General features: G+C 38.5%; 1 protein-coding gene across 2 annotated transcripts in view; it reads left to right on the top strand.

The window, feature by feature from the left end:
- The window catches only part of RAB3C (RAB3C, member RAS oncogene family), a 298,479-nt gene that overhangs the window by 249,782 nt on the left and 22,121 nt on the right, over positions 1–26,576 (top strand). For both annotated transcript variants that reach the window (XM_009240730.4, XM_002815582.6), the window contains exon 4: positions 12,378–12,502. In XM_009240730.4, the coding sequence (XP_009239005.3) occupies positions 12,378–12,502 (125 nt within the window). The remainder of the gene's footprint in view (positions 1–12,377; positions 12,503–26,576) is intronic.

Raw genomic sequence — 26,576 nt, forward strand, 5'->3', positions numbered from 1 at the left:
TGTGCACGATTGTTTAATAAACAAACACTTGCTGATTTAAGTATATTTGCAAGGTCTTGGTGTGGAGCCAGACTGCAAGCTCCCTGAGAGCAGAGACCATATCTTTCTTCATGCCTGACAATGCATTTATTCAAGGAAAATAGAATCTGATAGTATTTTGCTTTTGTTTCTGTTTTCCACTTTAACCTTTTCTAATTAAAGGTCTCAAAACAGCAAGGAAAATCACAGTGAGTGTTGTTTAGAGAATGGTTTTGAGATAATATATCAATACCATGTGAATAGTTAATAACATCAGTTCACCAGTAATATTAATACCTTCCATGAAGGTATTTTTCAAAACTTCCAAGAGTTTTGAAAACTCTTCCATGAACATTTTTCATTTGGTCCTCAAGAAATTTTGGCAGGAAAATGTATAGGTTTCTTTCTTTCCTCTCACAGAAGAGGAAGCAGAAGTTCAGAAAAGCTGAGAAAATAGTCTTGGTTTTCCTAATTAGGTACAAAAACTGGAACCCAGGACTTTGAGCTCCTACTCCATTGTCAAGGTTTGTATTCTAGTTCTGTTATATGTTATCTGAGTGTTTCCAGTAACTTATCCTTATAAGTCTTTATTTTTCAGTTTCTTCATCTGCAAAATGGGGAAAACAATGGTTCCTATTTTCAAGGGTTGTTGTAAGAATTAAATGAAATAATAAAGGTAAAGCACTTAGCATAGGGCCTGGCACAAAGTAAGGGTTTAATAAATGAAGCCACTGTTTTATTACTATTTCTTTATTGTTATATGTCTGAATTTACATATTATACATATAATCATTATATATTTAGGATTATTGCACCACACTGACTCCCACTAGAGTGACCAATATTCCATACGTGGGTTAGCAAGGCCGGGGTCTTCCTCATCTCAGAAGGTGTTCCTTGCTAACTTAACAGGACATTTAAGGCCTCCGGTCTGCCTTTCATGCCAGGAGTGTTTCTCACTGCTGCTCCCCAGTGGGTCTTTATGCACGCTGCAGGTTGGGTATCTGCTGTGGTCACAGTGCTTACCACCCTTTCTCATGGACGGGTTGCCTAGTCATCCCAAGCACACGCCTTCCTTAGCCATTGCATTGTTAAGTTGTTATGGTTAATTTATATATATACACAAACACATATGGTAGAACCACAGCTTTTATCCAAATATAAAATAAACACATGTCAAAGATATTATTTAAGTCTGGACTTAAAGAAGGAACCAGTAAGATGTTGCATAGGCTCAAGGGGATATTCAGTGAATGCACACATACAGGCAATCAGGAATGCAGAAACGAATTTACCAAGTTACAAAATGGGTTAATACCCATGGAGCGAGAATCAGATGCATTCCACCAAACACAATTTATTGGCACTTCTTTCCATTTGCAAGAACTTGTATTATTATTGGTTTTCTACCATCTACAAAGCTATAAAATAGCTCAAAGATGATGAAAAGCAGAGATAACCTGGGAAGGTGTGCTGAACAGGGCCCCCAGTCATCTTTTCTGCCCACTTTGAAGTCTTTCACAATCTTTCCTGACAGTGGGATCTCAAAAGAATAGTTTAGTGTTGGAGGAAGAGAAGGTATCACTATATCCAGTTCCCTGCCTAGAAAAGAGGCTTCACAGTCCTGGGCTTCAAAAGGCCTGAGCAAGTTTTCTCCTTTGGTTCTCTTCTTCTCTTAATACCTTCTTCTCCTTTTCCTGAAGATTTCATCTCAAAGTTCTACAAAATCCACAAACTCATAGTCCCACTCCTTCTCCTTGGAAATCCCAGCTCTCCCATAGGACTCCCTTGGTCCTGTCTTAATATCTCACAAACCTCGGTGTTCAGGCTTTGGCTGAATGTCTGTGAAGCTTCTTTTCTCAGCCACCAGGAATACAAAGTGGGAGGAGAAGGTTCTGGTACCTAAGTAGGCACTGGATTCCAAGTTTAGCTTCCCCTTCAGCAAGCCTGATTGCCTTCCCATTTACCTAAGAAGGAAGCATATCTTGTCAAAGATCACTAATTCCCCCAGGATAATATAAATCTTGTCTAATTTGAGAAAAGGATATTTATTTCTAACAACATGACTTTGGCCTTGCCCTGTGAAAGCATAACCCAGGCATTCTTGAGCTGAGGAACGTCTTACCTTTTCCTAGGTCAGACTTTCATTCCTCTCCCTTTGTTGTCCAGAAGGGTGATCCTTGCTTCATCTAGTTACTGTTGTTTTTCTTCCTTGCATAGAAGAAAAGGAATGTCCAGTTGTTTCTACCACACATACAATTTAAAAAATAGAATTTGACATTTTATAAAATTAGGAGATCAGAAGTTATAAGATGGGCATGATGGAAATAGGTCTAAGTTTAGATTTAGACTAATAAGGGAGAATTGGATGTGGTGCAAGGTAGTTCCAGGACTAGGTGGATGAAGAACACTGCTTCTTGAGCTCTCGAAATACGTTCTTAGTACTGGCTCTCTGCAACAGATCCACGGAGAGGTGGATCAAACAGATCCTTCCAGAACATCCAGTTCTGCTTGCTTCCACATGCAGCTGAATTGACCCTCCTAGATCTATGCAGATTCAAGCATTTTTGGTTTTCCCAGGAGATATATTGTTTTCTACTTTAAAAGATAATCAAGCATATGAATTTCTTACCAAGTTCCACATTCAACACAATGTAGGCACTTTCCCTCCTGTGCGAGCAGACAGCACATTGAGGACAAGCATTCACAGGAGACTTGGGATATAGACTCACATTGGCCACTAAGTAGTTGAGCCATCTCAGGCACTCACATTTGGAGTTTCAGCTTTGTCATCTCCAAAATGAAGGTGCTGGACTGGGGTCCTTCCAAAGCAGCTCTTCCACAATGTCAAGGTGCTAAGTAACTCCTAAGATATCCTCATCCTAACTGTCGGTTCTAGATCAGAAAGGAAAATGTGACTTCTCCAGACTGGGGATGAATAGCCAGTCATGCAGATGTCCTTTGCAGACTGTGATGGGGTGAACACTTGCCTTCCCTTACCATGGACAGTGTCAGGGTATAAAAGGTTCTGTGGAGGAAGCTGCCAGCAACACATCCTAAAATGGATGCATTGGGGCACTGGCATCACATAAGATGGTAATTCTTCTTTTGTTTTGTGTTTATATTCTGAGTCAGGCATTTTTGCCATATTCAGTCTATCATTCACTCATTCATTCAATATCTAATTCTACATTATTGTTTGAGTACCTTCCATGTGCCATATATCTTGCTGAATGCTGGAGACTTAATGATCAACACACAGTTGAGATCTCTGTCCTCATGGTGCCTATAGTCAAGAGGGGATGTGAATAAGTGAAAAAGTTATAGTGAGTGATGTGCAAGGCATATGTGGGCCTGCATGAGTGGCAACTAACCCAGAGGAAGATGGAAGAGAGTAAGAGGGCCTGACACAGAAGCCATAAATGTGTTTTAGACAGATGGTACATGTGATGGCTACAGGTGATTTCTTGCAAAACTAATGAAGCTTAAGTTTAGTGGTATAGCCATAAACTGGCTCTTTGAAAAAAGGATGAAATTATTTAATAATCAGTGCTTTTCAGCCATACTGCCAGGTCCAGAACACAGCTAAACTTTGGGCCCCTTACTAAGACAAATCCCCTCTTAGTGTCTTAGTAATTCCCCCAGAGCAGGCTCTGAGACAGGAGTTTGCACACAAGTAGTTTATATGGGAAGTGCAAGAAATACCCGTAGCAGGAGGGTAAGTGGGCTGTGAAAGGGAAGACAGCCAATAAAAGGTCTGTGTTCAAACCAGCTACCATTATGGGTTATCAGAGCTTAATCTTTCTTAAAAATTCTGAGAATCAGTATGGTAACAACCTGAGGAGAAAGGGAGCTGGGGTATTTATACTCCAACTTCTGTCAGGCATTGGCTCAGGTCCGCTCCTGAGTGTGTTATTTTCCTTTTATATTTTACCTTCCTTGATGGAGGCAGTGACCTTCCATTGCTTTGGTGAAAGCTGTAAAGCAAAGAGTTGCAGATACTAACAGTTGGAAATCAGCCAACAAGCACAGAAGTGGTAAGGCCTGGGGGATATAGATAGTATCTGGTACAAAATATCCCATACTTAATTTTGTATTTGTAATTTGCATTTTTCTTAAATTGGGCCCTCAAATTTTTGTGATTTTTAGACCTCACAAAACCTGAAACCACCTATAGTGACAGGCCTAACTTGCTGAAAATACAGAATGTATGGGAAAATCAAAGAAATTAAAAAGCCCATATCAGAATTGGAAGGAAGATGGAGGGTAGCAAGAGATGAAACTAGAAGCTAGAAAGTTGAAGCTAGAAGCTAGAAAGGTAAGCCAAGGCCATATGAAGGGTGCTATGTTAAACTGGACTTTTCTAGGTTTGGCTGACATTTGTTGGTGTCTGCAGAACTCAGCTGGGTTCCTTGGGGCATCTCATTTCTGGGACAAACTGACAGAGCAACCCCTTTCTGGGATGGGCCCTTCCCAAGATGAAGAATAAGAACCCAAGAGGGCTGATGGAAGCTCACCATGCCTCTGATGTCTGTTAATCACAGCGGCACAGGTCAAATCTCCTTATATTCCATTGGCCAGATCCAAAGTTAGTAGGGCAAGGTAATATAGTACACCTACAGGGAAGGAAATAATGACTAAGTAAGAACTGTAATACAACCTACTATTGGATTTTCACCAAAATGTTAATAGTGGAGATAGCGAGATTTCTGATCCTTTTTTCTTTAGCTTTTCACTATTGTTAGAATTTTTATTAAGAATGTAGCAATTGCACCAAAAAATATGAACCTATTCTTCTAAATAATAAAATATTATATCAAATATTAAAGAGCATTTTTAAGGATATCTTTTTAAATTTTTCCTTTTTTAATGTGTTATTTATAAATCAGTTAATATACATATAAAAGGCCTACCCCCTCAACTTCCTAAAACTACCTATTAGCATTTATAGCATTTGTAACTAATCAGACTTTATTATGTTCCTATTTCTGGTTTCTTAGTATTACTCTCATGAAATTTTTTTATTTTGTATATGTCTTTGTAAATCATCTGCAAGCACTTTGTGGTGTTAGCTAGGAAATAAAGAAATAGATTATTTAGAAACTAAAAAGAAAAGTAGTTGGAGGGAATCATCCTAATAATACTCAGCTCTGATAGCATATACAAATCACCTGGAGATTTCTTTTTAATACCTCTGATGAAGACTCTAGAGGTTCTAATGTAATGTTTCTGAGTTGGGCTAATTTTTAAAAGCTCTCTGAAGGTTGAAAAAAAATGAATAAATAAATGATTAAATTAAGTGAAAAAAATAACAAAAGGGCCAATTGTATGTGAAGAGCAAAAGCAGGTTGGGAAGTTTCTTTACAAACTTGAAGTAGGCTGTGATACTAAAAAGCCAAAGCTCCCAAATATTAAAAAGAATAAAGGAAATGGATGCAGTAGAGCAATAGTAGCTTCCAGAATTAGAAAGGGCCTGCTATTAAGATCTGTTCGAGCTTCACTGGGTGAGGAAGAGTGAGTCATATTCTCTCTGATACCTCATATTCCCACATACATCCCAAATCAGACCCTAATAGACAATTGTTTTTGTGGGTCACTGAGGTGCATTGTGTGGACTGTTTTTCAGAACATTGTGATTAAGCAAAAGTCTGTCATTCTCCATGAGAAGAGGCTGAACTCATAGGCGATTACTTAACACACCCAGAACAGAAGAGAAGGAATACTAGAAATATTGTAGAAATGTGGTTTGTTCACTTGTTTATAGCTCTTCAGACTTAAATTATTTTATTCTGTGCAGAGTTCAATTGTTTATGTGTGAAACATCATAAAATATCAAAAGCTCTTTTATCTTGATGTCTCATCCCAGCTTTTTTGAGACTCCACTTTAATATTTGATAAGAACTGAAATGGGGATAAATTATGCTTTCCTCCTCTCTTTCTCTTTTACGTTTATACATAAATGTTGAGAGAAAGCTTGAGGTATTTGTTTTGTTTTGTTTTGTTTTAGCTAAATGGCAGGTAAATAACAGGCTTTTTAGTAACTATGATCTGGTACTGGTAAGGTCTGAGTTAACTGCCATTTGCAGAGTAACCATGGTGACCAGCATATGGCTTCTGATTCCATTAATCTTGTTGAGATTAACAGTAAATCCCAAAGGATCTTTTGCAGTGATTCAGAAATAAATCATCTTTTCACATGTATACTGTTTGGTGACAGCCACTCGCTTTCAGTGTGTGTCTCTACCCAACAAAGAAATAAGACAGTCTCTCTCATGAGATGATTGGAAATGCATTCCTCAAATAAGAAATTTCACAAAATACATCCAATGGTGAAAAGGTAAATACATATAAATACCATGTGAAAGGAGGATTCAACAAACATGTGTCATACCCCTGATAGACACATAAGGGGAAGGTCATTTACTCCCAGTTAGAAATTTATTTGTATAGAACCTCAGCCTGGAGATATGAACTTGAAAACAAAATTTGAGACTCTTTAATGAAAAAAATCCAATTATTATTTCAATTATAGGAATTAGAAATGATGAATTAAGCTGGATTTGGGAAGAGGAGCCGCTGGCTGCCCAAGAGGAGACTAATAATGTGTTCTATGTGTAACGAGATGTTGCAACTTAAAAAGTACAGTGTGGCCCTACCTAAAACCATATTTGGCCTACAACAGCCCCAGAACATGTAAAATAATAGCCTCATTTTACAGATGAAGATACTGAACTAAACAATTCAGAACGACTTCCCCATACTCACTAAGTATTAGAGCTTTCTCAAACTGGCGGAATAAATTGTTGAGTCTGAGTTGGAAGGGATGGGAACTGAATTACTATCCCAACATTCTTCTGATGCTAATTCCTATTACAGTGTAGACAAAATATGCATAACTCTAGGTCTTTCTCAACTCATGGAGTTTATACTTCCTCATCTCTAAGTTTTCCTTGGTTAAAAGAATACTCTGAGCTCTTATTTCAACCTGGATCTTCCTACATAAAAGAAATATCAAGAACACAATAGCATTTTACGAATTCTAAGATGCACAGTTTTTCTTACTTACCCATCTATGGCTGGGCACGGTGGCTTGCGCTGTAATCCCAGCACTTTGGGAGGTGGAGGCAGGCAGATCACTTAAGGTAAGGAGTTCAAGACCAGCCTAGCCAACATGGTGAAATCCTGTCTCTACTTAAAAAAAATACAAAAATTAGCTGGGTGTTGTGGTGCGTGCCTGTAATCCTACCTACTGGGGAGGCTGTGGCATGAGAATCGCTTGAAACTGGAAGGCGAAGGTTGCAGTGAGCCACTGCACTCCAACCTGGGCAACACAGCAAGACTCCATCTCAAAAAAAAAAATCTGTGACATTGAGATATGCCTTTTCATCAATGGCTTCTTATGATCACTATGCAGCAATACCAAATGTAGATTTCATTGCTCGTACATGCACTAACTTGGTCATAGCTGCTTATATTGCCAAAGTCATACAGTTATTGGTACATGGATAGAAAGTTATTGTGTATGCAGAAAGAGGTATAAATTTCATTTTAGTGACATGAATACTCATTTTGGAGTAATGATCATCATTTTACATTTTCTTGCAAGGCAACAACATAGTGTTCTACAGGACCTAAGAAGGGAATATACAAACAGATCTTGTATGTTAACCTACCATGCACTAAGCACAGAAACTTAAAAAAAAAAAAAAAAAAAAAAAAAAAAAAGCTCAATCTTTCAGAATACATGAAAGGAATTTCAAAGCAACAAGAAGCTGACATACTTTAATTTGCTACATCCTTTTTTTCCTGGCCATTATAAAATAGTTTTGATCTTATCATTTATGTTAGGTTTTATGATAGGTGGTAATTCACAAATCAGCCAGCATGGTATTGATCTCCTCTTGCTGATGGTGAGACAGTGCCTAAAGCTCCCTTCCCTGCTCTGCTGATGCAGAACAACATCAGGAAGTCCAAGTAGTCAAAACCAAAGCCAAACATTGAACATTTGCAACCCCAATTTCAATCATAAAATTAACCAACTCTAATGGCAAATCAGTCTTGTGTTCATCTTAGCACAAATGCTCTAGACCACAAATTTTATTTCATTAAAAAGAAAACTGGACTCCTTTGGCTCTCTAAGCTTTCAAAATAACGATTCTTTGTAATTCCCTAGTAATTGTAGAAAATATTCATTTTGCATTATGTCCCTGACAATTTAGAACATTTAAGGTGACATTGAAATATTTCTTATATAAGAGCAAATGAAGAGGATAGATCTCATATAATCATGGCCAAATAAGTATATTCTTCTTGGTCATATATTTTTATAAATCATTGAGGAGCAGGGAATGTTGTATGTGTGTAAATGTATAACCTATTACAGCAGCCTGAGACCCCGTGGGTTATTATTATGTCAGCAGAACTGAGATACTCAGATGTATTTAGTGGTAGAAGCAAGCGTTCCATTAATTTGGTTAAGGGACATGAATCAGCTAGTAGGTTGTGAGTTATGCACCTTCCTGACCTTCACAAAAGCACACCCTGACTTGGGTTTATACAGTCAGGGGTGCAGTAGGATGTACTGGCCCAGGTCAGAAGAGTGCCAGATTTCCTCAAGCACTCATTTGTCCTCAGGAAACTCAGAAGCTGGGTCATTAACACCCTGGCCCCAGCTCCTTCCTTACACAACTGTGACACTCTCTGGTGAACCCCTTGTCACCAATCTCACTCTGGGTATCTGATTTCTAGCTTTACTACCAGGATTAGAACTTTTTTCTGTTAACATAAGTGCTCCCTGCCCAGGGCCTTTCCAAGCGCCTGGCTTACAAGACCTATAGGAACAAACAGATCATTTCTTTTAATTACATAAAGAAATCTGATCAGATGTGAGATCCTTTAAAAGAAACTTTTGACTTCGTTTGTAAAAATATATTAGCATTTGTTACTTAAAGTGTTTCCAAGAGTGGAATTTATTTTACACCCTAATTCATTATGAATGCATCATTTTTCATATTCTCCATATATAAGAATAAGTGAGGAAAAAGTATAGAGTTTAGAAGTTCTGTCTTTATTTCTCCAGTCCTGCCAAATCTCACTGTTGCTAAGGGAATATATTATTAACTTAGGTATCAGAATTAGAAAGGTCATATTGTTCTAATAAAATATGCTGTGACTCTGAGATGTCCAGGTGGAATCAAGAATATATTTCCCCAGTTAATTTAATCTCATTTGAAAACTTAGATTTACTTGGTTCAGGGGAATATGCTGAAATAAAACCCTATCTGCCTCTTCACTCTTTCCTTTCTTCTCAGGAAGGAGAAACAGTGATCATAGCTCATTGAAAACTCTCCTGCTGTTCTCATTGTTCAATTCCCACCTATGAGTGAGAATATGCGGTGTTTGGTTTTTTGTTCTTACGATAGTTTACTGAGAATGATGATTTCCAATTTCATCCATGTCCCTACAAAGGACATGAACTCATCATTTTTTATGGCTGCATAGTATTCCATGGTGTATATGTGCCACATTTTCTTAATCCAGTCTATGCAGCGCACCAGCATGGCACATGTATACATATGTAACTTACCTGCACATTGCACACATGTACCATAGAGCCTAAAGTATAATAATAATAATAATAATAATGATAATAATTAAAAAAAGAAAAAAAAAGAAAACTCTCCTGCTGTAGTTTAAAAAGCTATAATATTTGCTTTTTATTCCCTCTTCAAGTTGAGAACAGCTCATTGCCATTTTCTATTCAATGATCCTTCACTTGACTATTGTTTGTAACACCATTCCCTTTACTTTTTGACATGTTACAAATCTGGTTTTTTTCAAACTTTAATCATTTGTTTACATTTCAACATTTCAATATTTCTCTCCTGACCACCACCAGGTAATATGTCTTTCCCACCTATCTTAGACTGTTCTCAAATAAAAATGTGGCTGATATAAAGAGAGAATTAAAAAACATAGCTTCCTCTAGATAACAATAAATGCACTAGAACTTCAGTTTTTGAACTTTTAATGAGTATCATGGAAACATGTTTTAAAGCACAGGCTTGAGAGCCATACTGCCAGAACGTGACTCCCACATTTGCCACTTTACTGGCTGAGTGATCTTGGGCAATTAACCACTCTATATGCCTCATTTTCCTCCACTGTAAAATGGGCGTAATAATATTCTCCTTAAGTTATTCTAAGGATTAAATTAATGCAACAGATATTAAGTGTTTAGAAAAACACCTGCGCTTTTTCTCTGCCTGGCATTGCTGGGCCTGCAGGTCTGTGTCAAGCCATGGATGAGGGTCTTTGTTCTGCAGAATGGGGTTTGTTAAAGTTGCTAAGAATAAGGTCTATTCAAGAGATACCAAGTGAAATTTAGGAAATGACAAGAGGGTAGAACTGATTACTATACTCAGAAACACTCCGTGATACAGGATAAAAATAAATACAACACACTCAAATACAGGGTGATAGTCTGTGTAACAAACAGATATATGATTTGTCAAATTACTTATGCCCATATAGAAGGGGATATGTTAGTCTGCGCAGCATATGTACATGGTACATGAACTACCAAAATAAGGTGTGAAGGTTGGCCTGACAAATTATGCTGCAGCACATTATACTGGCCTGCCGCTGGCCCACAGGCTTCTCGGTAGGTTTGGCATGGACAGGATCTATGAAGGCCAAGTGGAGATGACTGGAGATTAATGCAATGTGGAAAGCATTGATGGTCAGCCTGGTGACTTCACCTGCTATTTGGATGTAGGCCTTGCCAGAACCATCACTGGCAATAAAGTTTTTGGGGCCTTGAAGGGAGCTGTTGATGAAGGCTGTTCTGTCCCTCATAGTACCAGATGATTCCCTGCTTGTGATTCTGAAAGCAAGGAATTTAATGCAGAAGTGCATGGGAAACACATCATGGGTCAGAATGACGCAGATTACATGCATTACCTAATGGAAGCAGATGAAGATGCTTACAAGAAACGGTTCTTTCCATTCATAAAGAACAGCGTAACTTCAGACCTGATGGAGGAGATATACAATAAAACTCATATTGGCTGGGCACAGTGGCTCACAGTCCCAGCACTTTGGGAGGCTTGAGGTGGGTGGATTGCTTGAGCCCAGGAGTTTGAGACCAGCCTGGACAACATGGCAAAACCCTGTTTCTGCAAAAACAATTTATAAAAATTACCCAGGCATGGTGGTGTGCACCTGTTGTTCCAGCTACTCAGGGGGCTGAGGCGGGAGAATCGCTTGAGCCCAGGAGGTTGAGGCTGCAGTGAGCCAAGATCATGCCACTGCACTCCAGCCTGGGTGACAGAGTGAGACCTTGTCTCAAATAAATAAATAAATAAAACAAAAAAGCTCATGTTGCTATACAAGAGAATCCAAACTATGAGAAATCCAAGAAAGAAGTTAAAAACAACAGGTGGAAACATCCCAAAATGTCCCATGCCCAGAGGAAAGATCAGGTAGCTCAAAAGAAGGGAAGCTTCCTCAGAGCTCAGGAGCAGGCTCTGAGAGCTAAAACAATGTTCTAGGATGATTTTTCAAATAAAAACAATAAACTTATTGGCTAAGCAGGTTTAAAAAAACAATACCCTGCAGAAGCAAATTATTACATTTATTATCTAAGTTCCAAAATCAAAAGTTGGTTATTTGTGTCATGAATCATACTGGAGGCTTATTCTAAATTCTAAATATCCTGTTTATAGCAACTTAAATTGCCAAATCATTGTATTATAATTTTGACATTAATCAACCTGACATTTTTCTCTTATAAAGGTAAGGCATGAACATATTAGCTCTCATAATTCTTTTTTTAAAAAATTATCACTTCTCCCAGATTTCCTAAGCCCCATTGCTTTAGCTCTTTAAGTTGTTACTGTGATAAGGGAAAATATTGTTTTTGTGTGATGGGCTGTAAATAGGTTGGGCAGCCATCTCAGTTTGCCTGAAACGGAGGGGTTTCTCAGGACATGGGACTGTTACTGCTTAAACTGGGAAAGTCTTGGGGAAGCCAGGATGGTTGGCTATCCTACTGTAAAGGTATTACATAAGGTGGGGTAAAAGAGGAAAGGAAGAATCAGTAGTGGTATCAATCTCATTAAATACAAAAGAATTATTAGTACACCACTGTTCCCTTGATTTTTGACTCATGCAATCTCTGATGAGTATCTGAAGGGTAAAATTGCACTCAACTAATTAACTCTAAATGTCAGGCATTTGGACTTCGTGGGTTTTTTTTTTCCTTTTGCTACCATCATCATCTGTGGAATGTATTTCTTCTCCTTCATTTTATGCTGTTCTGCTTTCCTCTGATTATGTCATGCTTCTTTTTCTTTTAGGTCAACTCAAATCAAAACATACTCTTGGGACAACGCCCAGGTTATTCTGGTTGGAAACAAGTGTGACATGGAAGATGAGCGGGTCATCTCAACTGAGCGAGGTCAACATTTAGGAGAACAGCTTGGTAAGAAACAAATTAATAAGTTAAAAAGAAAGATAATTTGCTTATTATATGTAACTCTGTACAGAGTCCGAGCTAATTGTCAGGGTGGAGTTAATGAAATGTTTGTCAGTCTAACAGTGGAAAGCAACATAATCCTCCCTAAGTGGACAATATATTTTCTCCCACTTACTATGGCATCATGAGAGCTCAAGCGCAATTACAGAAGCAAAAATGATACTCAGAATTTTGGTCTTAGTACAAGGTATTTAAATTCTTATTCCATGAGAAACACAGGTTATGCCTTGTCTGCTATTTTTGTTTTTTTTCCCCCGTACTCTATTTTGCATTCAGTGAGCACTTTATTTTATTGTGTGATTATTGTTCTCAAGTTTCCATTGGAGGAGGATAATGGCACAGAATAGGTCACATCCTAGATTCTGATTCTAGTGACATCACTGATAAGCCATGTTACTGTTACAAATCCCTTTGAGACTTAGTCACCCCATCTCTCCAGAATGAGTATCATAGCCCGTGCCTATTTAACCAAGTCCTTGTAGATAAGATCAAGTGAGATAATAGATATGAGAAAGTTTCAGAAATGGCAAAGCCATTTCAAACACAAAACATTGTATCTAAAGAGAAAAATGCTGGAGTGAGTAGGGTAGAGATTTAATACAAAGGAGGGATTGATGATTGAAGATTGATTGATTGAGTCAAGAAATTTTTACTGGGTACTCGTTGTGTGCTTTATATTATGCCAAACATCATGGGGGATACAAAAAAGTAATTCACAGTCCCTAGGCTCAAGTTGTTCCGAATCGAGTGGACACTGAAGGCTGGAGATATACATAAGGAAGCAGAAATACAAGTCAACAAAAACAAGTCAATGAGGAGATAAGCTGCAAGGCAGATGCCAACAGGAAAGCAACAGGGAGAGGGAGGCAGACACAGGAAGGGGAAAAACATTGCCAGAAGGAGATGTAGGAGTGGAGTGTGATGGGAGGAAGATAAAGAGCAATGCAGAGAGGGCCCCTGGGGAGATCAGGTGTGGAAATGAATACACCAAGAGGAAGAGATGAGTGATGAGGGGAGATGGAGATCTTATGGGTGAAATGGCAAGATACAGCTTGAATGGTCTCTAAAGGAGAGTAGAATTTGCAACTACAAAGGAGATGAGGCATTATGAGTAAAGGGCACAGTCATGCATGGACATTGAGATGAGCATAAGGTGAGAGGACAGTGAATAGAAAAGTGAGAACCTAGCATAAAGTTGCAGAACTGAGTTGTGGATTTGGGGAACAACTCCAGTCCTAGAGGTGAAGGAGTTGGAATTCTTTCTGTTTTTTGTTTGTTTGTTTGTTTTTGGTAGACCACTGAGAATATTGAGGCATTCTTAGCAAAGAAGAGTTTGACTTTTAACCTTTTTGGCCAGGACCTGCAGTAAGAAATACTTTCAATTTAGCATCCCAATACATACATATATAAAACTTTTGTAAAACAAAAGTTTTACAAAACACATTTTAACTTTACTTGATGAGATTCACTCTGTTTTCTGTCTTACTTTTCTTTCTTCTCTTTTCTTAAATGGTGGTCCCAACCCACTAAGTTGATCCCCAGAAGCAGTAATGTGTCTCAGTCTATAATTTGAAAAACACTGTTATAAAGGGGATGATTTGGGATTAATCTGCTGGTGTTGTGCAACATGAGTCAGAGAAGCAAAGTCCCTCTCATTGGGTCACTCTTCCTCTTGATCATCTCATAACTAATCTAAATACAGTTCACTCTGAAAGTTTGACCATTTCTCATGAGCTTAATGAGTTCCTTAGACTAAAATCTATCCCTGGATGGCCACAGGAACCCTTCCACCAAATATTCTTAGAGCCACCCAGGAGAAAGTTACATGGCTGGTGTACGGTCTCCTGTGGTGGCTTTTGAAGTTATCATCTCTGCCACAGGGCCTCTTCCCACTCTACCGATTAAACAATATGAAGAGTCTGAAAAAATGATAATTTTTTTTCTTAATCCTCTTACGACCTCGGAAAGATAAGAATGGAAAATAATAGATCCCCAAAGAAAGAGAGGGAGGAAACGTGGGAGAGGGTTGGCAGGTTGGCTTCCCAAGATGGTCTCTTCCCTGTCTTCCTGTGTTTTCTTAACTAGCTGGGCACATGCCAGGATGGGGAAAAAACTGCTACACAGATGTAGGCTGTCTCTATGAATAAAAATGAAAACTGTTTGGTTCAAAAAAAATATACGTATCTCCAAGCCAAGAATTGTTTAATGTCATTCATACATAGGAGGCAGGCAACTGGCTAAATTTTTTAACACTCTAATAAATTACTTGGATATTGAGAAGACCAGGTTGTGAAAAGGGATGTTAGGATGATGGGAATGCATCAAGAGGGTGACTTTCCCACTGCTCCGTCGACTGGCACACACACAAACCCTTTCCATTCAGTACACAGATGTAGCAAAGTTCCTGAAATTGTGAAGCAGAATGTTTTATGTTCCTGTTCAAGTTCTTCCAGTGGTTTCTAATTGATTTTTTGCTCTCTATTCCATAAAACCCAACTGTTGTCATAGCAACCAACACATGTGCATTCTTGGAGAGTCATTTACCTCGTTTAATGTGGCTTGTTCTCCTTATGGCTACACATGCTTCTACAAATGATCATGAGGGACCATTTGTGTTTTTAAAAAATGCTCTCACAATTTAAATTTAAAGATTGTAAAGGTCTTTGCTTTGTTTTTTAATTACTTGTACATTTTATTCTTCAGAATACCATCACATACACACAAAGGTTCCACATTGTTTTTTTAATGTCATTACCACATCTTGGCAGATGGCTCAAAATAACTGCTTTATCGATCTGGTTGCAATTAATTCTCCATCGTGGATTGTTTTATCGGTACAACATTTGCTCATCCTAATGAGGGTCCTTGATGGAACCAAGTTGTAATGGAGCTCTTTAAAAATTCTTGTATGGCAGCTGTCGGTCCCAATCCAGTTTAGTTCACCAAGCATTTATTAAGTGTTTACAATATGCCAGTTACTGGGAATGCAATGACAAATAATCCTACCTTCTAGGAGCAAACATTGTAGTGCCTGAGATAGACTACACAGACAAAGAATATTTTTCTGGCTTTCCCTTTCTCGGCCATTTTGTTTCATTTGATCCTTTGAGCACCCCTCCTTACTGAATGCTGCTTCATCAGCATTTATGACGTGGTGCTCTCTGTTCATCTCCTCCCTCTCCAGACTTGCATTTAGTTTCCTTGGTAGACTCCTCCTCCTTTATCCATCTCCTGCACTCTGGCTTTCTATCCTTAGTCCACCACTCCTCTCTCTCTACACCCTCCCTTGGATGTTTCCATCCACTCCAAGGTTTTAACTCCACCTCCAGACTAATGACTGCCAAATCATGTCCCAGGCCTGACCTCACGCTGGCGCTTCAGGCGCCAACATCCACCTGCCAGCTGTGCATATTCAGTACTTCTGATTTAGAGTAGTGGTCTAATCATCTGCAGCTGAATTGGCTGGGGTTCTTTTTCAAATGCACATTCATCAACCCAACTCAGACCTGCTGCATCAGAGTTTTTGAAGTTGAAGGCTAGAATCTACATTTTTAATAAACATTTTTGTGACTTTTATATGACTAAATTTCTAGAACACTGGCTTTTGTGGGAAGCGAGTGTTTGGAGAGGGTAGGGAATTGCTACCAGAGCTGAGCATTGCCCTATAGCTGGTGTTATTTTCCCATGCTTTTTTTTTTTTTTTTTTTGATGGAGTCTCGTTCTGTCACCCAGGCTGGAGTGCAGTGGCGTGATCTCGGCTCACTGCAACCTCCGCCCCCTGGGTTCAAGCGATTCTCCTGCCTCAGCCTCCCAAGTAGCTGGGACTACTGGCACGTGCCACCACGCCTGGCTAATTTTTTGTATTTTTAGTAGAGACGGGCTTTCACTGTGTTAGCCAGGATGGTCTCAATCTCCTAACCCTGTGATCTGCCCACCTCTGCCTCCCAAAGTGCTGAGATTACAGGTGTGAGCTATCGCACCCAGCCTCCATGAGTGTTTTAACAGTTAGTCTATATGTATGTACCTATAACAATATATAAGAATGTTTTAAATTGTATATTAAATTTATAGTATGGTACTTATATATGTACAATCTCATAATTGAAGTTTTAAATGTACAACTACTGTGTTAAATGAGAAAAAAATTTGGAGATACAATTAAGGATAGATTTTCCTAAAATAGAAGTAATTTATCTGGGAATAAGAACAAAGAAAGAAATTTATAGAAGAGGATGGATTTGTATTGCCTTGAAACCACAGGTGAAAGAATACTTGAACCATTATTATAAGCTCGGAAAGGGTGGAAAATGCAGAAACTCCTATTTTCCAAAAATGTAGTCAGAGAACCAAAGACTGCAGAGAAACTAAAATTGCTTCTGAGGAGAAGTCATTATTAATAATTTGTAAGGAGCCAATTTTAAAGTGTTTTTAATTTGCATTAATATTTCTTCCTAAAACAAGTAACAGATAATATTCCCAATTCTCTCCATTCGAACAATTATCATAATAGCCTCTGAACATATGTATTACCAAATTCCAGATTCATCCCCCGTACCCTTCCCTCTTCTCCAGCACCGAACCCCATGAGAATTTCTGAAAGTACAAAATATTCTCATATTTTGCCATTTTACCAAGCTCTATAATTTGTCTTCCCTTCTTTTCTCATTTAATGGCTCTTTTGATTATTCATCTGACAAATATCTATAATAATACTGCAGAGTCATAAAACATGTATCTTCCCTCTCACGGAGCTTGAAGTGTGGACTGTGTATCAGAAATAGACTCAAATATTATGAACATGTAAACAGGGCTGAGTGTAACTCAGAGGATAAAGGAAGGACATGAAGTTCTATGAATGTGTAGTTACTTCTCTTTTTGGAAAATGAAGAATGACAAAAAGACACATTCTATGTCTATATACTTCGAAACATATTGATTTGATAAATACTGGCTTAATTAAACAATTTCTTCAAGGAAATAGTCTCTTGAAGTAGAAAGAGATAAATTTAAGTCAAATGAAAAAGGATATTCTTTCACCTAACAAAGAATATACTAATGGAACCAATTATCTCTGAAAGTGGAATGTAGTCCTGGCAGGACATATAATTACTTCCCAAAAGGTCTAGATAAATCAATGCAGGCAGATCTACCATGGCTAATGGGGGGAGTTTGCATTCTGTGGGATATTTCTGTGTCACCAAGCATAAGAGTTTGGGTGTATTGACCATGCTACATCATATGTTGTGGTACCACTCTCAGAGACAAGATGACTGAAGTGACTGAAACAATATAACCTAGCCAGAAAAGTCTACCTCCTTGGATTTTAAGAACCATGCTCTTGATTTCTACTGAGCCTGAATGACCCCAGCATGCCTGATTTGGGAACTCTAAGATTCTCTGATTCACTCCTATGAACCTTTCAGTTTAAATCACCCTTGTCTCTCACTGCCAACCCAGGTAAGGGAGAGAAAGGTATTGACTGCACTGTGAAATTGTACGGTGGTGGAAGCCCTGAACTTGGATCCATGTGCTCTGGCCATAAGGAACCAATTTCTATTTATACAATTTCCACCAGGAAAAATTGTAATAGCAGCATCATCATACCTTCCATAACCACCAAGCTCCACTTCTGTCATCATACCCTTGGTACAATCTTGAGTCACGCAATAGGTGTTTTTTTTTTTTTTAGAGGTGGGATCTTCCTCTGTTGCCCAGGCTGGAGTGCAATAGTAGCATGCATGATCATAGCTCACTGCAGCCTTGACCTCTTGGACTCAAGCAATCTTCCCATCCAAGCCTCCCAAGCAACTGGAACCATAGGCATGCACCGCCATGCCTGGCTAATTCTTTTTTATTTTTTGAGAGACAGGGTCTTCACTATGTCACCCAGGCTGATCTGGAACTCTTGGGTTCAAGCAATCCTCCCACTCTACTTTAGCCTCCCATGACTGGGGTTACAGTCATGAGCCACTGTGCCTAGCCCACAATAGGACTTAACTGAATTTAGTTTTCTATCTTAAAGTCCAGGAGGAAGGTAGGGCATATGTAGCTGGTAAACCTATTTAAATTCTGACCTCGGACCCCACAATCTTTCAGTGATCCACACAATCCAATGGAAGATGCTAGAAAATAACTAGATGATTACAAAAGATAAATTATCCTAAATCAACCTTACTCAAATTCATAATTTCTCTTTTCAAAATGTGCTCAGCTTTCTGGAACTTCCCCAACTAATAAACTGAAAAACTCCTTAGCCAAGTGTGCTGTGATTTATAAGAAACCTCTGGAAATTCTTGGTGTCTCACTCTATGTCCAAATTACACTGAAATGATTACCACTAAATTGTACAGCAATTTTTCAGTACCTTTAGAGCACCACTTTAGGGAAGCTATAATCAGAACTACTTAAGGCGGTTCTCATCTGAATAACTAAAAACCGAGGTGTTAGAGAGTGTGCTATTTTATTTGCTTGTTTGTTACATTGAGACTGCTGATATTGGGAATAGCAGGGATATCAGGAGTCACTGCTAGGCCTCAGCACATTGAGGGGACCTTGCTTATTTCTCAAAAAATAAATAAATAAATAAAATAAGGAAAACCCAAGGCAGGGACAAGGAAACAAATCTAGAAGGAAGACTAGATATAGAGAAAAGTTCTCAATCTTGGCTACACATTTCAGTAGGTTGGGCAGCTTTTAAAAATCCTAGTGACCAAGCTGCATCCCAAGCCAACTAAATTGGAATCTCTGGGCTGGGACCCAGAAAACAGTATGTTTTTTAAGTCCCAGGTTATTCCAATGTGTAGACATGACTGAGAACCACCGATTTACAGAAAAAACAAGGGGCAGATTAGCCCAGAGAGCCAGCAGAAGGAAGCTGTAATTGGTTCCACCCTTCATGGTGGGGCTCGTGCTGCCTGGCCACAGGGAGCTGGTCTTCCAGGATGGATTCATGCTGAAGCTTTCATGCACCCTAGTCTAGTCCCCATGTGGCCAATAGGTGCACGGATTTTACAGAAGGCTATTGAGGATCAGAAGAGGAGTATGAGGTTATACAACAGAGCGTAATTATTAGGACCAATGTAAATTTAGCAAAATCCACTTGGAATTGCATAACAACCACTGAGCTGAAATAAATGAGCCAAAGAGTCTTTTCTTAAACTACAGTGGGGTCACACTAGGAGTTTATTTCTTTTAGGGGGCAGGAGATAGACCCTTCAAAATAGAACTCATGAATATATTATGGGGCTTTATTCATTTACTAATTTATTCATTTATTCAGTATTATTGAGCACCAACTATTGGCCAGGTACTAGGAGTTAGGAAACAATAAGACCAAATTTCTGTCACCCCAAAGGAGAGTCTGAGAGACACATAAAGACTTTCAAAAGACAGCATATAATTGTTGTAATAGAGGCATGGACTCAGTGCTAGAGGAGCTTAAAAGATTAAGAATGTCCCTGTTTGGAGGCTCTGAGAAAGGTCACACTGTGGAGACAATGTCTGAACCATGTCTTGAAGTATGAATAGGATTTTGATAGTTAGACAAACAGGTGATGGTCTCCCTCGGCATAATGAATAGTATTCTGGAGGGATCTAAGCCTGGAAAAGTTGACAACATATATCATAGAGAACCTTGTTTGAAAGAATCAAAAACTCGGGCTTTGTCCTATACATGCTGAGGATCCTAAGTTTTAAACACTGGAGTAACAAGATCAGATTTCATTTTGGACCAATTACACTGGCAATATTCCAGAAATTAGGGTGTTTAAGATCAGCAGGAGTACAAAAAGAAAATATTAATAGCTCTATTTATTTGTATCTCAAATTTTTTTTCAGTTATTGGGTATGTTTTATAATGTACTACTGGAATAGTACATTATATAATTTATAAAATATTCATGTATTAGGGCAGTAATGAATCTTTTTTTGAAACTAAGAATTATAAAACAACATATGTTTGGAGACGACTGGCTAAAGGATAGACTGGAGGGTAAGGACAGGAAGCAGAGATTCCAATAAGAAGCTAATGCTATTGGGTAAATTATGGCAAGGCCTAAAGCAGGGGTTCCCCACCCTGGCTGTACATTCGAACCACCTAGGTAGCATTTTAAAAACCATGGCATGGACCCCATCACGCACACACACACTAAGTAAATCAGAATATCTGAAGCTGAGGTACAAACATGAGTGTTTTTAACTCCTTAGGTGATTCTAATGTACAGCCATGGTTGAGAACCCTTGATTTAGGCCCTCACCATGTCTCACCCAATTGTGTTAAAGTTGAGGACCACAGACCTAAACCAAGCAGTGGCACTGGGGATACAAACAAGGAATTAGAGGCATAAAAGATGATGTAGGTACCTGGCCTGAGTAACAGATTAAAATCATTGTGGAGGGAGAATTTGGGAGTAAAATCAACATACTAACAGGCAGAAGGGAAGACATCCAGAAAAGTCAGACAGTAGAGAGTCAGGAGAGTGGAGATACTTAGGTGGACAGTCATGAAGGCAAATGGGACAAGAGCTAGAAAATACGTTGAAAGAACTAGTCTTAAATCTAAGCAATGCAATCCATAATTTTAAATATGACAGTAAATTACTATTTAAATGCTTTAATAAGCATTGATCCACAAATGATCCATGAAGTGATACACGTAGGAGGACAGTGGGAATTTGGAGGCTCTTTAGGAAGAAAAAGACAACGTTGCATATTGCATAGAGCAGGTGACCACCCCTTTCTTTTTAATGAAATCGAAATAGATTTCTAAGAGTTGCCTTCATTCAATGTCTTTTTGATAACACAAGAAATTAGTTCGAAAAAGTAAATAACATCATTAAGAACTGGCCATTGTAGCTACCTATGTCTGCATTGTTAACCTTCTCTTAAAGACCATGGCTGATTTAATGGTTTGGTGGTTCACACACATTTATAGTTAATTTCATTTTCATAGATTTCAGCCTATCATTACAGTTTCAGTCCAGCTTGCCAAGGATCATTTAGTAAGCTGGGCGCCAAAGGCAGAGAAACATGGACAGCCCTAGTGGTGGGCGTGCACCCACCTTGGCTATCTTAAAGCTTTTCTGTCGAGCTCAGACCTGCAATGTTGCCTCCAGCCACTTCACTTTAATGAAGGATGATGGTTTTTTCTTCAGTTTTAATCCTTTCCCTCTTACCCCTGCAAAAACAATTCTGTAATAAAGCCAGGTTGTGCAGCCAGAAACTCTAATGAGGATAACATTGCCCTAAAGCCTATTTTTAAAACTCAAACCACTTGTTCCAAATATGCATTAGCTCTGTTCTTCAGCAGCTTTTAAAGATTTATTTAACTCTTAATTGTAGTATTTCTCAAAGAATGAAAATTGCCAACTTCTGGGTTGAGCAGGGAATCCCAGGGATGCTACTAAAATGTTCTAAGTACCTGTGTGCACACAGCTCTGAGGAGAAGCACTGCCACCCTACCATTATATCCCCAGGCTCACATTCTTTTTGGCTAAGTATTCCCAGGAGGTATAAACTAAACCAACATTGTACATTTTAATGTGTTTGGTTGGTTTAGGTGTGGTCATATCCATGGGCTGGGAAGGGAAGGGACTGCTGTTTGTTTGCCCTGGTTCTTGTCTCTTTTGTGCTTCCCAGTTCCTGTTAACCTGATCTTTATTTCATAATCTTATGGATCTCCACTCTCCCTTCTGGTAGCTGAAATTCACTCCTCAGAAACTGTCTGTTCCTTATGAATAAAGTGACCATGCATCCCAGTTTGCTCAGGACAGTCCTGATTTATGTTCATTTCCCAGTGTAAGTATTAATAGCATCCCCTTTCAATCTCAAAAGTGACTCAGTTTGGAGAACAAATGATATGGTTATCCAAGCCATGAAACCCCACCCATGCAGCATCTTTGAGTGATAAACTCCACTTCCTCTGTTTTTTATGCTGCCCTTCTTCTAAACCTCTACTTATTTTTCTCACATACCCCAGTGAATAAACTCTCAATACTCTGGCAAATCCCTATTTTACTGAGACTCTGGCACATCCCTATTTTACTAATTGCCTTCCTTAACCAACTCCACTAATCTAGGTGTTCTTTCCTATACTCCTTCTTACTAATCCAGATCTTACCAACTTTTGACCCCTGAGTTTCCCCATTCTCGTGATTCTGACAGCTCCAAGGGACGTCAATATGCAAAGTGCCCTTCTTCATTATGAAGAGCTTCCAAAGCCCCACTGTCTATCTGTTACTTGTGGATCAAAGCTTATCCTCTAACAAACGTTATGTTTACATGTCTCCTGTCCCATCTCACAAAATTGTCTAGCCCTCATTTTTCTACCTGGATTTGGCTCAGAACCTCACCTTTGCTCCTTCTCTTAGAATGATCTTCCAAGCTGTGCCCTTTTCTCATTCACACAAACTTGCAAACACATTTGGTGGAATGTTTAAAAATTAATCCAGGTCCATGTAACCGAAATCTGTATAAACTGCCAGCTTCATTTTTTATTTGTTTTTCTTTTTTAACAAAAAAAAGCATAAATAGCAGTATTACTTACCAAAATTAAAGTCAGATATAAGAAATATAAACTGCAGTATTTGGATTTGGATTTGATTAATCTGCTAAGTGTTGAGAGCTGAAAAAGATTAAATCAAGGATGGCTTTCTCACACTAAATTGTGGAATCTGTGCTTGGATGCAGCTGGCAGAAACCATCTCTGTTCATCAGCTTTGCACACTGGCCAGTGTTATTTCCTTTCTCCCAGGGTAAAATTATTAGGGCGGGGAACAGTAGGGGAACAAATCACACTAACCGAACTCACAGGGGACAGATTTCCAATTTAAAATGCCTTTTATTATACTCTGCGAAATGTAAATGTCACACAGTTGGTAATATTCCTGTTAGATAATCAGTGTATCCTTTTATCAATAGAAAAAATACCCTTAGAAAGGCTATCAATTTAATATGGTTTCTTAGTGGTTCTAGATCGAAGAAAAGGGAATCCAATGATGTTTACTCATATATTTCTTTATTTTTAAAATTAAATTAAATTAATTTTTTTACAAATTATGATGTTTCATATTCATGGAATACATAGTGAATTTTTGATACATATAATGTATAGTGGTCAGATCAGGGTAATTAACATACACTTATCATTTCTATGTGTTGGGAACGTTCAATATTCTCCTTCTAGCTATTTGAAACTATACAATGTATTATTGTTAACTACAGTTATCCTACAGTGGTACAGAACACTAGAACTTACATCCCTTATCTGGCTGTAATTTTGTATCCTTTAACAAATACTTCCTTATGCCTCCCTTCCCCCACACCCTTCTCAATGTCTAGTATCCTCTGACTACTTTTTACTACTATAAGATCAACTTTTTTTAGCTTCCCCATGTGATTGAGAATATGCACTGCTTAACTTTCTGTTCCTGGCTTTTTTCACTTAATATAACGTCCTCCAGTTCTACCCATATTGCCGTGAATGACAGCCTTTCATTTTTTTATAGTTGGGTATATTTCATTGTGTATATACACCACATTTTTTAATCTATTCATCTGTTTTTGGACACTTAGGTTGATTCCATATCTTGGCAATGTGAGTATGCTGCAATAAGCATGGGGGTGCAGATGTCTCTTTGATATACTGATTTCCTTATGTTTGAATAAATGCTAAGTAGTGAGTTTGTTAGAGCCTATGGTAGTTCTATTTCCAGTTTTTCTGAGACACCTTCATACTGTTCTCCATAGTGGTTGTACTAGTTTACATTCTTACCAACAGTGTATAAGAGTTGTCTTTTCTCTGCATCCTCACCAACATTTGTTATTTTTTGTGTTTTGATAATAGCCATCCTAACTAGGGTGAGATAGATGATACCTCACTGTGGTTTTGATTCACATTTCTCTGATGATTGGTGATATTGAACATTTTTTGATACATTCACTGGCCATTTTTATGTCTTTTTTTTTTTCTTGAGACAGAGTCTTACTCTGTCACCCAGGCTGGAGTGCAGTGGGTGTGATATCGGCTCACTGCAGCCTCTGCCTCCCAGGTTCAAGCAGTTCTCCAGCCTCAGCCTCCCAAGTAGCTGGGATTACAGGCGTGCACCATCACTCCTGGCGAATTTTTATATTTTTAGTAGAGATGGGGTTTTGCCGTGTTTGCCAGGCTGGTCTCGAACTCCTGACCTCAAGTGACCCGCCCATCTCGGCCTCCCAAAGTGCTGGGATTACAGGCATGAACCACTGTGCCCAGCCATTTTTATGTCTTTTTTTGAGAAATGTCTGTTATTGGTCTGATCAAGTTTTCTATTTCTTCTTGTTTCAGTCTTTTTTTTTTTTTTTTTTTTTTTGAAACAAGGTCTTACTCTGTCACTCAGGCTGGAGTGCAGTGGCACAATGTAGGCTCACTGCAACCTCCACCTCCAAGGTTCAAGTGATTCTCCTGCCTCAGCCTGCTGAGTAGCTGGAAGTACAGGTGCCCACCACCACACCAAGCTAATTTTTATATATTTAGTAGAGATAGGGTTTCACCATACTGGCCAGGCTGATCTCGAACTCCTGAACTCAAGTGATCCACCCACCTTGGCTTCCCAAAGTGCTGGGATTACAGGCATGAGTGACCACACCCAGCCTTGGTTCAATCTTTGTTGGTTGTATGTGTGCAGGAATTCATTCATTTCCTCTAGGTCTTCAAATGTATTGGTATATAGTTGTCCATAGTAGTCTCTTATGATCCTTTATATTTCTGTGGTATACATTTTGATGTCTCCTTTTTGTCTCTGACTTTATTTATTCAGGTTTTATCTCGTTTTTTTCTTCGTCTAGCTGATGATTTGCCAATTTTGCTTATTGTGTTATAAAAACGACTTTTTGGCCAGGTGCGGTGGGCTCACGCCTGTAATCCCAGTACTTTGGGAGGCCAAGGCAGGCAGATCACGAGGTCAGGAGACCGAGACCATCCTGGTTAACACGGTGAAACCCCATCTCTACTAAAAATACAAAAAATTAGCTGGGCGTGGTGGCGGGCACCTGTAGTCCCAGCTACTCGGGAGGCTGAGGCAGGAGAATGGCATGAACCCAGGAGGCAGAGCTTGCAGTGAGCTGAGATTGTGCCACTGCACTCCAGCCTGGGGACAGAGTGAGACTCCTTCTTAAAAAAAAAAAAAAAAAAAAAAAAAAAAAAAAAACTTTTTGTTTCATTAATCTTTTATTAATCTTTTATTCTTAATTTCTTTCTTCACCCACTTGTTATGTCATTCAGTAGCATATTGTTTAATTTCCATGTATTTGTATTGTTTCAAATGATCTTCTTGTTATTAATATCTAATTGTATTTGTATTTTATTGTGGTCAGGTAAGATACTTAATATAATCTTAGTTTTTAAAAATTTGTTAAGACTTGTTTTGTGTCCTAATATATGGTCAATCCTGGAGAATGTTCTACATGCTGATGAAAAAAATTATGTATTCTGCAGCTGTTGTGTGAGATGTTCTATCAATGTCTGTTAGGTCCATTTAGTTTGTGGCATAGTTTAAATCTGATGTTTCTTTGTTAATTTCCTGTCTGGATGATCCAATGCTGATAGTGGAGTGTTGAAATTCCCAACTATTGTATTATTGAACTATTGTATCACTAGGGTCTATCTTTCTCTTTACATCTAATACTTGCTTTATGTATTTGGGTGCTCTGGTGTCAGGTGCATATATATTTATTAGTGTTATTTTGCTGACTCAATCTTTTTATTATTATATAGTTTCCTCTGTCTCTTTTTATAGCTTTTGACTTGAAGCATTTTTTTTTTTAACTGATACAAGTATAGCTATCCCTGTTTACTTTTGGTTTCTGCTTGAATGGAACATGTTTTTCCAATCCTTCACTTTTTGTCCATGTGTGTCTTTACAAATGAAGTGAGGTTTTTGTAGGTAGCATATAATCGGGCCTTGATTTTTTTTTTAATCTATTCAGCCTGTCTATGTCTTTTAAATGGAGAATTTAAGCCATTTACATTCAAGGTTATTATTTC

The sequence above is a fragment of the Pongo abelii genome, chromosome 4 (assembly GCF_028885655.2).
Source record: "Pongo abelii isolate AG06213 chromosome 4, NHGRI_mPonAbe1-v2.0_pri, whole genome shotgun sequence".
NCBI classification, from domain to species: domain Eukaryota; kingdom Metazoa; phylum Chordata; class Mammalia; order Primates; family Hominidae; genus Pongo; species Pongo abelii.